Raw genomic sequence first — 14,448 nt, 5'->3', positions numbered from 1 at the left:
AAGAAGAGATTGTCACATAGCAAAAGGCCAAGATTTTCCAATGGTCCCTTGGCTCCTGTGATGAACAAGTGATATGGCAGATATTTAGTTTTAGAGAATGACTTGACAGGTTTCCAGTGCAGTTGAAAGTCTGGTAAAGGGCTTTCTCAATCTTGAGAAGAGAATAGGTAGGAATAATATTGATGCAAGAAACACTAACTCTTCTATTACTTTAACTTAGAAAGTATTTCACTGATGCCATCTTAAACTATCTTTAAAACATCTTTCTGCAATAGAAAGGGGGAGAGAGGCAGAGTGATTTGCTCATGATTATGCAGTGAATGTCAATGCTGGCAAAGCAAGCATCCCGTAATGCTTTCCTTGCAGGATGACCATAGCTCAGGCAAACCGGATACTCTTTCCACTATCATTTAAAACTATGGAACTGTTTCTATCCATTCTTCAAATGTGCAAATCTGTTTTTTTTCCATACAGAGATAAAGCATTTACACTGCTGCCGCTGCAGATGAAGTCAGGTCTTTAATCTTGGCACCTCTTCCCTGCTCTAGAGACCACTGAGGCAGCTTTCTCATTGAGTGACAACCTTATGAAGTCAGCAGTCTGGATAAAATTCCGTTCTGCTCTCTGCAATGGACTTTGGAGTGATGAGAGCTTGGACTTTCTCACTCTGTCCTACTGTGAAAGATGCCATGGCCAGTCCTACAATCAAATTGATTATCTTGTTTTAAAAACCAAATTCAAAGATAAATGTCTTTCTTGTAGGATCCTGCAAAGAACCACCGAAAAACCCCAGCAAAGGAATTTCTGAAACAAGTAACTCTGCTCTCCATTTTTGCAAGGCACCTCATGCAATGGACAGAGACTGGAAAGAAAATGTTGCCTCAAAAGGGCAGGTAGGTAAAGAGAAAAAACCTGAAGATCCCTTGTCTAGAGAAGCCGAGACAACTTAGTCACAAATGTAAGGAAAAAGTTGCTTAGCTGCTCTTACCCATCAATGAGAAAATGATGCATTCCTGGTAAAAAAAATGAATAATTAAAGGATATGAATAGAGCCACTTTGTAAAAGAAAGAAGATACCCCCCAAATATATGAGAAACTGTTGAATTGGGATTAATTAAAAAAGTGAAAATGAGAATAACCATTTTATCTTTACAAACAGGTAAAAGTTAAAAATATAATGAAATTATACTTATTATGGTATGCTTCCTTTTAGCCTAAGGATCTCTTGCTGTCATCATTTCCATCTGTGTGATGATGTGATCTGTCCTTTGGGGTCTCTTAGGAAAAGTTGAATTATTCCTCTATATGATGGTCTTTTAAATATTTACCTTAAGCCTTTCTTGTTGTTTTTTCTTGGTTAAGTACATTTATTACATTTAGGTATCTCTTATTTATCATAGTTTTAAGATCTTAGGAGTCTGACATAAATCTTTTGGGCACATTAAATATCAATAACATGTTTTTGAATTTATCAAATCCAGTGAAGAATCTTTGAAGGAATCAATGTTTCAGTTCAAAAACTTTGAACTAGAAAAGTCATAAATTCTCAATGCAGGCAAAATTACTTATTCAGTGTATGCCTTTTTTCTGTGATTGGCTATTTTTCTAGAAGAATAATAAAATATTATAAATATAAATTTTAGTTATCTGAACTCATATGCAGTTGGAAGTCAATGTTTTAGAGCAGGTGTTTTGATGCGTGCTTTATTGTTGGATATGGGTTTGGAGGATAGGGAATGGCCGGGGAGTCCCACTGAGATAATTAGGGGGCACTGGTGGCCTCAAACTTGGACCAGGTTATTAACACTCCTTTCTTTTTCACCCCCTACTGCTGATTGGAGTTTTTGCTGTCCCACCCTTTAGGATTTCCCTTTTCCTTCCTCTTATCCTTTCTGGTAACTGGTGGCAGCAAGGTTCGTGGCTCCATCTGTGGGCTCATGATGGTGTTGGCAAGATACTCCTTAACAATTGTTATGCCAGCTGGAACGTCACCCCAGCATCACTGAAGAACCTGGACAGGGGATAATGGAAGCTGCTCTACGATGTTAAGGAGAGCATTTTTTGCCATGATTAGTTAGAAGTCAAATAGCTTAGAGAGTGGTGAAGACACGAAGCGAGGTCTTTCCCCTGTAGAGTAAACGTGTGTCTTCATGTGGTCCTCACTGATCATCTGGAGGGTGTTCCACAACAAGGGCTTGCATAGCCATGGAGACTTTCAGAATTCATCCTCCCGGAGCTCCATATTAAGTTGCTGATTAAAGTGGTAAGTAGATCTAATCTAGGAAAGAGCACCCCTGCACCCACAGAACAGAAGTGCCTGCTAAACCTTGCTGTGATCAGCTTTGTGGTAACTGTGGGATTCTGAAGAAGTGAGTCTGTGAAGAGGTCATTGAACTACTGATGAGCAGGCCATTTTAGGAATATTATTTTATACTAATGGTTCTCAACCTGGGGTGATTTTACTCATCAAGGGTCATTTGGCAATATCTAAAGACATTTGATTGTTACAACTCAGGGGGAGAGCATCTCGTGGGTGAAGGCCTGGGTTACTGCTAAACATCCTACAATGCACAGAACAGCTCCCACAACAATGAATTATCAGCTGCCAAATGCCCATAGTGCCAAGATTGGGAAACCCTGCTTTCCAGTTAGTTGTTCTACCTTGAGTAACTAAAAACCATGATTCATTGACAGCAATGCCAATTATGTGACATAACATCAAGGAAGAAAAACAAAATACCAAAACGTTGCCTGTCAGAGAGACTACTTTCTGAACTGTGGGGGCCCAGAGTGTAAGGAACATGGCTGTGCTTTGGTCAAGGATAGGCTGAGGTAGGATGTTTACATTCTTCATGACTCAGTGAGTCTAGAGCACAGGTGTATAACTCCACTTGTTGTCAGCCATGTAGACACAGCATGGAGAAGCTCACCACTATAGCTGTAACACCTGCAAAGCCATCACTTGGCTCTAAGCGACTGTTGTCTGTAAAAGGTATAATTGCCCTGTTGACACTGTGCAGGAGCTGGCACCCGGAGAAAGAGAAAGCCAGAGCTGTCCGTCTTTGCAGATGGATGAGGGGAGCCAGAACACAGCTTGGTTTGCTCGTGCCCAGAGAAAGAAAGTGTTAAGCTGCTGACCCTGAAGGCAAGGGAGAGCCAGCCATGCAGCTGTGTGTGGGGGTCACGGAATTAAGCAGCTGAGATAAAGGTGAACAGCGTAGAGAGCTAGTTAAGAAAGCTGTTGATGAGAGCTGCTGCTGAATAAAATCATTCACCTGCCTACAGCCACCCCCCCGAGTGTTCTTTCTGCTCATTCACCCTCTCCCTCCGGACCTCAACATGACCTTTGGCGCAGTTGTGAACCTGACACAGTGTTTGTCATATTTGGGAGAGGAAATATCTTGTTGTGAAGAAGCAAAACAGAATCTTCTCTGTTTTAACCATTTATCAGTATGTTTTTAGGAAATTTCATCAGTTATTTTTCTTTCCACTTATTACTAATTTTCCCAGGGGTTTTTGATTGAAGTTGGATGTAAGAATGTCAGAAGTGCTCTTTGTATATTGGCCCAAAGGGATAGGACCCAGATTTTTGTGCACATGGAATTTTAGTAAACTTACTTAAGAACTCTGTGAAGGTGTTAACAAAAAGGGACCTTAAGATGGCAGTTCAGTTGTGGCAGGCTTTGGAGATGTCACCAGCCTATGGTGTATAGGCTAAACGGATTTTTAGGCTAGAAGAATAAAAAAAGATTTTATTCTAGCCAAAAAATACCTGCTCTATGGAGTTTTTGAACTCCATAGTCTTTTATCACCAGTGTTCTATGATTTCATGATGATAAAGCTTGGCATTAAAAAAAAGACTCATTATAAATCAAAAGCCCGTTGGTGGATATTTTCATTCTTGGAGATCCATATCCTATAGTTCTTGGAAAGTTGCTTGAATTATTTTTAATAATTTTTTTGACTATCATTTATTTTTTCTTTATGAAATATTTGGATTGTCTCTCCAATTCTCTTATCTTTTATCTTCTATTTTTCATCTCACTTTTTTTTTTTTTTTTTTTAACCTTTTGGGTGATTTCCTCAACTCTGTTCACCAACCTTCCTATAAAACTTTTTATTTTCGCTATCCTACTTTTAATTATGGAGTTGTTGAACTCCATAGAGCAGGAGAAATAATGTATGTAAAATGCTCAGCACTGTTCGTTACATAGTGTTTAGTTAATAAATAATAGTGATTATTGTGGTGTTGGCTTTTACAATGTGGAATCTTTGAACTCCTTAGTGAATTACCAGTTGTAATTCTGTATTACACATCACATTTTAGTTGTACATATATGTTTCTAAAGAAGTATTCTCCTTATGTGTGCTTATTTTCAGAAATGCCTAAAACAACTCTTTGTAACCCAGAAGGTGGTTCAGCAGGCTAATGGAAAAATGCAGCTCTGTGAGCAATCCCAATGTGTTTGGAAAGGTACAGGGTCAAGACATTGTCCTTCCTTCCTGCCGTCCTCTCTCTGCCTCCTTCATGTCTTCCTAATCTTAAAATATATTATTTTAAATATATTTTATAATATTAAAGATATATGATATAAATATATAATAATAAATAATAACAGACTAAATCAACCTAATTGTAAAATTTGAATAATTCTCATAAACCTCTGTTCTAACTACTCCTACCTCCAAGTCCCATTCTCTATAGGTGACCACCTTTAGCTCTTCCAGCTGTACTCCTGGTATTTACATCTACTTTCTAAATAATATTGGTAAACTGCTATTTCTTGCGATTTTAGACTTGATCATTACTTTTTTGTTTTTGGTGTTGCTCAGGCTGGAGTGCAGTGGTGCGATCTCGGCTCACTGCAACCTTTGCCTCCCAGGTTCAGAGGATTCTCATGCCTCAGCTTCCTGAGTAGCTGGGATTATAGGCATGCACCACCATGCCTGGTTAATTTTTTTTTGTATTTTTAGTAGAGTTGGGGTTCACCATGTTGGCTATGGCTGGTCTCGAACTCCTGGCCACAAGTGATCCTCTTGCCTCAGCCTCCCAAAGTGCTGGGATTATAGGCATAGTAGGTAAGAATTTAGTTATCTTTCTGCCTCATTCAGTTTCATCAGTTTCTTGACATGCTTATATCACACTTTAAAAAAGTAAAATTAGAAGTTAATGTTTACATATTACTACACAACTATTATTCACTATCAAGTCAAATAGTATAATTGTGCTTCTTTTCTAGTATAACTTTTGCTGGGTATTAAAAGTTGCCTTATTTTTCATTTACTAGATATCTATGACACTGTTAATATTTCCTCTAAATGCTCCAATGTTTTGTTCCGTAGCTGTCAATAACAATTTCCATGTGCTCACTCATTCCAGTTTCTTCTTTTCCTTGATGACCTCCTGCTGAGAGCCTGCTGAACAGGCTGCTTTCTTGGCCAGTTGCACGGTTGCCTTCCAGGACTTTTCATCAATATTAGATCCACTATTTTTGGGCAGCTATGTTATGCTCTTTCTGGGTTTGCTGGTCTGAAAATGTCCTTATTCTTCTTTTATGCTTGATTCATAGTTTGGCTGGCTATAAATTCTAGTTTCACTCAGAATTTTGACAATATTGCTTTATTATTTTCTAGCATCCACTGTTGCTGTTGAGAAGTCCTGTGTTAATTTGACTTCAACTTTGCTTTTTCTCTTTTGATGCTCTTAGAAAAGCCTTTTATCGCCAAGTGTTCTAAGATTTCATGATGATAAAGCTTGGCATTGAAAAAAAAGACAACTCATTGTAAATCAAAAGCCCATTGGTGGATATTTTCATTCTTGGAGATTCATATCCTATAGTTCTTGGAAAGTTGCTTGAATTATTTTTTAATATTTTTTTCACTATCGTTTATTTTTTCTTTCTTTATGAAATATTCTGGATTGACTCTCCAATTCTCTTATCTTTTATCTTCTATTTTTCATCTCACTGTTTTTTGTTTTTTTTTTAACCTTTTGGGTGATTTCCTCAACTCTATTCACCAGCCTTCCTATGAAACTTTTTATTTTGGCTCTCCTACTTTTAATTTTTTAAAAGCAATTTCTGTACTCTGTTCCTTTTTTTTTTTTTTCTTTACAGCATCCTGTTGGTGCTTCATGGATATACCACCTTCTCCTATATCTCTGACAATATTATTTTGTAGAGTTTTGGAAGCACTTCTGTGCTCTCTGCGTTGTTTTCCTTTGCTTTGGTTTTCTCTCCCTCCAACCCCTCATTTACTTTGGCTTCTCTCTTTCAGAGTAAAAACTTTCCCGAAAGCTGTGCGTTTTAAAAATAGTACTAGGGTAAAGAGCTTAGTTCTCCTATCCTAGGTTAAAGAGCACCAGGGTAAATTCAGCATAAAGATTTTAGTACAGGCGCGGTGGGTCAAGCCTGCAATCCTAGCACTTTCAGAGGCCGAGGCGGTGGATCACTTGAAGCCAGGAGTTTGAGACCAGCCTGGCCAACATGGTGAGACCCCCATCTCTACTAAAACCACAAAAATTAGCTGAGCATAGTGGCTCACACCTGTTATCCTAGCTACTTGGGAGGTTGAGGCAGGAGAAGCACTTGAACCCGGAAGGCGGAGGTTGTAGTGAGCCGAAATCACACCACTGCACTCCAGCCTGGGCGACAAAGTGAGACTGTCTTTTTTTTTTTTTTAACTCAAAATCTGTTTTTTTTGTTTCATACATCTCCATGGTGCCTGGTGCTATTGAATTAAAAAAATTGTCATTTTTATTTATCCAGAGAATAAACATCTGGTTTCTTCTGGTATATGCATATATGTGTGTATGTATTTACTTGGTTGGGCAGGGTGTGTGTGTATGTGTGGGAACTTGACAGTCTTTCAACTAACCCACCTCTCAGTCTTCTTTGTGCCTCTGAGCCCTTGTGGGATTTTGCAAGGCAAATCAGCTTGTTTCTCTTCACTGTCTCCCTCTTCACTGTCTCCCTTTGCAGGCACTTGAGGGGTAGTTTCTTATGCTCTTCTTGGTCAGTTATTAATCCTTTATTCACTTTCTAGAAAATTATTGCACTCTCTTGCCCACTGCTATATTCACTCTCATACTGTTTGTTCTTGTGTTTTCACCCCTTTAAAAAGTCATTTGCTGTACTTACGCTGAAAATAGGAGGCGGAGGAAATAAGCTTATATGGCCCTTCCACCGACTTGACTTGACTTACATCTGTCTCTCCCCTTCCCATAGATCACTTTAGTGGCAGCATGAAGAAATGATTTGAACAGGAGGATGTTGGAGGCAAAGACTAACTGAGAGGCCCTCTGAATGTTCTATGCAAGACTCTGTTATTGATTCTTTTAAGGAAATTTAAACTATGAAATAGATCCCACGTAAGCCAAGTAATTGCTCATCAGTGGATCATGGGGCAAATGTTATCCAGGTGCTGTGTATATAAAGCAATTCTTTATGCCTTGTCCATATCTGATGACTCTGAAACCTTACAGCAGGCAGCCCCTGTAAACTTTCAGGTGTACCTCTCTGCCCAAAGCTGGTAGGAAACTTCAGATGGTGGTGTTGTGAGTGTAACAGGGAAGCTCTGTAGCCATGCAGTGGGGAGATGATTGCCTGTGGCAATTTCTAGAAGGTCCTTGCTCCATGCTACATTTGGAGCTCTCAGTTATTTCTTTCCTTCTTTCTTTTTTTTTTTTTTTTTGAGACAGAGTCTTGCTCTATTGCCCAAGCTGGAGTGCAGTGGCGCGATCTCAGTTCACTGCAGCCCTCTGTCTCCTGGGTTCAAGCGATTCTCCTGTCTTAGCTTGGGATTACAGGCACATACCACCATGCCCAGCTAATTTTTTATTTTTAGTGGAGAAGGGGTTTCACCATATTGGCCAGACTGGTCTCCAACTCCTGACCTCAAATGCTCCACCCGCCTCAGCTTTCCAAAGTGCTGAGATTATAGGCATGAGCCACTGTGCTTGGCCTCCCAAAGTCTTTTGACCCTGAGCCCCATGTGTTTTCATTCCTACTTTCTGTTGCCATCATGGAAGTTTTTGTGTTATTCATGAGATTACTGTCATGGTTGGAAAATAATTGTTTGGGAGCCAGAATTCTGTGTGAGAACCCTCTTGAGAGAACTAGTGTGGTTCATTTCATAAATGCTGAGGAAACTTGCCTGCTACATTTCCCTCTGGAATAAGTTCTGGTAAGCATATCCATGGGGTGCTTTGGCAAGGTCTCAAATATAAATGTGAACAAGGAGACAGAAATCCTCAATGCTAAAGTAGATGTCTGTTTTTATGGCTTGTCCTAATTTTTTTTTTTTTTTTTTTTTGAGACGAAGTCTTGCTCTATCGCCCAGGCTGGAGTGCAGTAGTGTGATCTTGGCTCATGGCAACCTCCACCTCCTGGATTGGAGCAATTCTCCTGCCTCAGCCTCCTGAATAGTGGGGATTACAGGCCTGTGCTACCACACCTGGCTAATTTTTGTACTTTTAGTAGAGACGGGGTTTCACCATGTTGCCCAGGCTAGTCTTGAACTCCAGCCATAAGTGATCTGTCCACCCTTGGCCTCCCAAAGTGCTGGGATTACCGGTGTGAACCACTGCACCTGGCGTGTCCCAATTTTTTATTAAAAATATGTTTTGGGGCTGGGCGCGGTGGTTCACGCCTACAATCCCGGCACTTTGGGAGGCCAAGGTGGGTGGATCACAAGGTCAGGAGTTCGAGACCAGCCTGGCCAACATAGTGAAACCCCCGTCTCTACTAAAAATACACACAAAAATTAGCCGGGCATGGTGGCAGGTGCCTGTAGTCCCAGCTACTCGGGAGGCTGAGGCAGGAGAATTGCTTGAACCCGGGAGGCGGAGGTTGCAGTGAGCCGAGATTGAGCCACTGTACTCCAGCATGGGTGATAAAGTGAAACTCCTTCTCAAAAAAAGAATTTTTTTTTTGGAAATTTTCTTTTAAAAATTATGTAGATAACACATAAATACACACTTTCAACTTCTAAATACAGGGGTGTCCAGTCTTTTGGCTTCCCTGGCCACATTAGAAGAAGGAGGATTGTCTTGGGCCACACATAAAATACACTAACAGTAAAGATAGCTGGTGAGCTAAAAAAAAAAAAAATCACAAAAAAATCTCGTAGTGTTTTAAAAAAGTTTACAAATTTGTGTTGGGCTGCATTCAAAGCCCTCCTGGGCTGCATGTGCCTTGCGGGCTGCAGATTGGACAAGCTTCTATCTAGAACTTTGTGCATATTTATTCTTCAAGTGTCTGTTTCCCAGCAGTAAAAAGGGGAAAAAATTGAGTTAGATGCATAAAAATAGGGACAAAATTTCAGGCCTTCTAAATGTTCTTTTGGGAGTTTGGGAAAGTATGGTTGGGATGGGAGTGTGAACCTTGTCTTTTCCTTAGAATGATATTTTCTTAAAAGCAAAATAAAATGTATGGGGACATGTCGTTCCTCAGCTCTCTCATCCTCTTTTGTCCTAAACAGCAACAAGTTTTTGTTTTTGTAAGGTGCTGAATATTTGACTTAGAATAAAAAATATATGTTCTATGAAGCCAGAGATAATGTACCTATATTATTCTGATATTTTAGGAGTCTCTCTCTCTCTCTCTATATATATATATAGACACACACACACACACACACACACACACACAAACTGTATTATTTAGATTTGTTTTAGGTTCACAGCAAAATTAGGCAGAAGGTGCAGGTTCCCTTCTTGTTACCACACATGCACACATGCACAGCCTCCCCCATCATCAACATCTCCCACCAGAGTGGTACATTTGTTACCATCAATGAACCTACATTGACACATCATTGTCACCCAAAGTCCATAGTTTACATTAGAGTTAATTCTTGATGTTATGTATTCTATGGGTTTGACCGATGTATAATGACATGTATCACTGTTACAATATACAGAATAGTTTCATTTTCCTAAAAATGCTCACTACTTTGTCTATTCATCCGTCTCGCCCCTTCCCATAGAAACCTTTTTGCTGTATCTATAGTTTTTCGTTTTCCAGAATGTCATATAGTTGGAATCATACAATATATAGTTTTTTCAGATTGTCTTCTTTCACTTAGTAATGTGTATTTAAGGTTTCTTCATGTCTTATTTTTTATTTTTTTTAGAGACAGAGCCTCACTCTGTCACCCAGGCCGATGTGCAGTGGTGCAGCCATGGTAGCACTGGCCTCCTGGCTCAAGCGATCCTCCCCCTTAAGCCTCCCAAGTAGCTGGGACTACAGGTATGGGCCAGCAAGCCCGGCTAATTTCTGTATTTTTTGTAGAGACTGGGTTTCGCCATGTTGCCCAGGTAGGTCTCAAACTCCTGGGCTCAGGCAATCTGCCTGCCTCAGCTCCTAAAGTGCTGGGATTGCAGGCGTGAGCCACCGTGCCCAGCCCCAGGAGTTTTTTTGTTCATTCTTTGGGTATTGATTTTTTTTTTTTAAAAACATTGGTGATACTTTATCAGCAAGCCTAAGTATTTTTAGTAATCTTGCAGTTTTGCCCTCAACTACAGGTTTTCATAGCTAACACGGAAGCAGGAATTTATGAGTAACAATTTGGTTTCTTGGTGTAGCATTGTGAAGCTCTCATGCTTTTATCAGAAGCCATCTGGTCATAGACACCACAAGTCACCTAGGTAGGTGGTCTTGTTTTCTTTTGATTTTATAATTCTCAGTTTGATCACAAGCTGAGTGGTTGGAGATGAAAAGACAGTGGCTTGTGGTTTGAACTTAGTATGGTCTTTTGATGAGAACTGAACAAAAGATAGAATACTGACCTTAGATAGTCATGGGTAAAATTAACCAAAAGCAGTTAAGTCTGTGTGCTCTGATACTGAAATATTGAGAGAAAGAGCTAAAATCAATGAATCAGTAAATATTTATTGATGAAGTCTCAGAGTAGGGCATGGGTGTACCAGGTAAGTCTTGATGTGGAAAAGCAAAATTCACTTTGGTTTTAAAATCCCAAATAACAGAAGAAATATTCAAAGCATGATGTAGTATCTCTGTGTACTCCCCACAAGATCTGTCTTCTTCATTCAGTGTATACATACATAAGAATAGACCATCATTAGTACAATTCTTTCTAATACAGTAACATAAAATGTATATTTCCCATACCATGCCAACATTAACAATACTCATCCCTGAATATGAAAGTTGCACCAGGAAAAGTCAAGTATATTAGCCATATTTGGATGTTACACTATTTGGATATGAGGCTTTTTATTAGAATGTGCTGTATGCATGTGCTTTTTATTAGAAAGTGTTGTTGAAAAAATTTTTAATATTCTTGTTTAAATTAATACTGAAGTACTCTTCATTTCCTTCCTTCCCTGGCTCTTTGTACTGTAGTTTTATCATGATGACTACTTATTTTCTACTTAATTAAGCTTTTCCACTTAATGTTATTTCTTAACACCCACAATAACAAATATTATATTTTCAGGATCATAGAGCTGTGTAGAAGTGTTTGTTTCTTGTAGGCTGCAAAGATGGAGTCAGAGATGAATCCTTCCATCTTAAAACGTCCAGTGATATAAACGATTCCATACTCCAGCCAGAGGTGAAGATTCATCTTACTGGTCTTCGAAATGACTACTGTAAGTTATCATTTAGATTGGGAATTGAAAACTTAAAATGACAAGTTTTCAATTCACTCTGTCACCCAAGCTGGAGTGCAGTGGCTCAGGCTGGAGACTGTAGAGGCTTACTGTAGCCTCTACCTCCTGGGCTCAAGTGATCCTCCTGCCTTAGCCTCCCAAGTAGCTGGGACCACAGGCACATACCACCTTGTCAGGGTAATTTTTTGATTTTTTGTAGAGATGGGGTCTTACTTTGTTGCCCAGGCTGGTCTTGAACTCCTTGGGCTCAAGTGATCCTTCCACCTTGGCCTCTCGAAGTGCTGGGATTACAGGTGTGAGCCACTGTGTCTGGCCTGTCATGCATTTTGTATTTACATACACTGAAAACCGTCCAATTGTAAGCATTTTAAAATTGAAAAAATATTTAAATAGCTTAAGAGGAAAAAATGGCTCCTATGTTTACCCAAATATTTACCAATTTCAGTGTTCTCCTTCATTTCTGAAGATCCAAGTTTCTCTTTCATATAATGCCCCTTTCGCCTGAAGAGCTTCCTTTAGCGGTTCTTGCAGATTAGGTCTGTTGGCACAGACTTCTGTTAGATTTTCCATCTTCCAGTTTATGAGGTTTTTGCTGGATATAGAATTCTGAGTTGAAAGATTCATCACCACTCCCTACCCCCAGCATTTAAAAGATGTTGTTCCATTGACTGTGGCCTCCATGGTGTCTGGTGAGAACCCCATGGTCATCTGAAATCTTGTTATCCTGCTTCTAAGACCTGACTCTACTTACACATGTTAGATTTTTGGATATTATTCTACAATTCCCTGAGGCTTCATTCTTTAACAAATTTTTTCTCCCCATTCTTTAGGTTGAATACTTTCTGTTATCTATATTCAAGTTTACTCTTTCCTCTATCACCTCTATCCTGCTATTCAGCATATCCAAGGAATTTTTCAGATATTATATTTTTCCATTTTAAAGTTTGTATTTTATGGTTTTTGTATATTTGATTTCCATTTTAGAGCTTTGTTTTATGATTTCTATTTTCTTTACTTAGAAAATACTTTTGGGTTTTCTGTTTATCTGCTAAAGCTTCATATAAAACTTCGTATGACTTTCCATTCATTTCATGTGTGGTTTTCTTCACTTCATGGAGAATATAATGGCTGCTTTAAAGTCTTTGTTTCATAATATCTATACCTAGGTCACCTTGGAGTTTTCATTTATTGGTTATGTTTTGCCTTTACATTTATCCAGTAATTTTGAATTTTGTCTGGATATTGTAGATGTTATGTTATAGTCATTGGATCCTGTGGAGAATGTTGATGTTTTCTTCTGGTTGATGTTTTTGTTCTAGTTAGGTTCATATTTTAAGTTTTGTCTTGCCATTTGTGGGTGGTGTTTCAAATCTTAGATCAGTTTCTTTAACTTTGACCATGCTGGTTTGGGTCTGTATCTCATACATGTGGATCAGAGCCTAGACTGAGACTTGTATGGAGGTTTCAAATCTCAGTTCGTTTCTTAAAGCCTTTGCTAAGCTAATTTGAGTCTTTTCTGCGTGTAAATGATTTAGGGGTAAGGCTGAGATGTGTGTGAATTAATATACTCACACTCAGAGGATCTCTTTCTTTTGGCTTTCTCATGTCTAGGACTTTCCCCTCATACTGGTATCAGTTCTATGCCTCAGGCTCTATTTCCATGGTTTCTCTGACCAGAAAGATGGTGTCCTTTTTATCAGAGTCTTCACTGGCACTCTATGACTGGGGCCTGTCCTGGGGCAAATGTGTGAAAGAAGAAAAGTGGGAAACTCACCTCCGGCCAGGTTGCCTCTCCAAAGTTTGACTCCCTTACTTAGTTTACTGCTTTTTCTTACTTTCCAGGGTCTCCAGGTGTTTGTTTTTTATACTTCATTCAGAGTTTAGATTTGTCACGGGGAGGGAATGTATTGTAGAGGTTTAAACTACTGTAGGGAAACTGGTGTGCTACTTAGTTTTATACTGATACGTGTCAGTCAGGAGTTTCTGACTGATAATAAATAAGATAGGGTATATTTTAATAAATTGTCATACAAATATGTTTTATCTTAGCAGTCAAAGGTTTCATATTAGTGTAAGCTATAGAATACTGTTGAGAACATGTAGGTATCATACGTGAACCATCGCCTCTTCTAGCTGGGTGGTATTTTTGGTTAGAAATGATGGTGGCATCTCCCTTATAGATATCCTAGGTCCAAGGGTGTCTCCATAAGCATTATATGCTTTTAATTTTTAGTGATCTGTTAAATGAAGTCTGCATGTACTAATAATGGTAGATGAATCTGCCAAATTCTTTAAATGCCTCTAAATAAGTATATTTCCATGTAAATAATAAGCATTATTGCTTATTAGACTGTGAGTGTTGACACCAGATTCTATTCCAGTTTTCATTTTTGAACTTTTAAGGATTTCCTTGGTTCCATGTTTCTGTTTTCCAACTAACCATGGGATGGTATTAGTCTTTTCCCCCTACCTATAAATAAAGTTGTTTATTTGAACATGTTTTCATTTGGCTGTATAATTACCCTAATTTGAAGTGCTTTTCTTATAGATCTGAATATCCTAGACTGGAGTTTTCAGAATCTTGTTGCCATAGCCCTGGGCTCTGCTGTGTACATCTGGAATGGGGAGAACTGCAATGGGATTGAAACCATAGACTTAAGTCTCACTTGTAACTATATCTCTTCCGTGTCCTGGATAAAAGAGGGAACTTGCCTGGCAGTTGGCACCAGCGAGGGAGAAGTGCAAGTACTGGCCAGTTTTTTTTCTCATTATGTTCTCTGTGTATTACTACACTATAATTGACTTTTAATAAT

The 14,448-nt window shown here is 39.0% G+C and overlaps 1 protein-coding gene across 3 annotated transcripts in view; it reads left to right on the top strand.

The window, feature by feature from the left end:
- Nucleotides 1-14,448, top strand: part of CDC20B (cell division cycle 20B) — a 57,158-nt gene that overhangs the window by 28,466 nt on the left and 14,244 nt on the right. For all 3 annotated transcript variants that reach the window (XM_025387389.1, XM_025387388.1, XM_025387387.1), the window contains exons 4-7: nucleotides 763-893; nucleotides 4,381-4,474; nucleotides 11,498-11,614; nucleotides 14,184-14,380. In XM_025387389.1, coding sequence (XP_025243174.1) covers nucleotides 763-893; nucleotides 4,381-4,474; nucleotides 11,498-11,614; nucleotides 14,184-14,380 — 539 coding nt within the window. The remainder of the gene's footprint in view (nucleotides 1-762; nucleotides 894-4,380; nucleotides 4,475-11,497; nucleotides 11,615-14,183; nucleotides 14,381-14,448) is intronic.

Source organism: Theropithecus gelada, chromosome 6 (assembly GCF_003255815.1).
Source record: "Theropithecus gelada isolate Dixy chromosome 6, Tgel_1.0, whole genome shotgun sequence".
In the NCBI taxonomy this organism is placed as follows: domain Eukaryota; kingdom Metazoa; phylum Chordata; class Mammalia; order Primates; family Cercopithecidae; genus Theropithecus; species Theropithecus gelada.
Note: the sequence above shows the minus strand (reverse complement) of the source record. Positions and strands in the feature narration are given on the sequence as shown.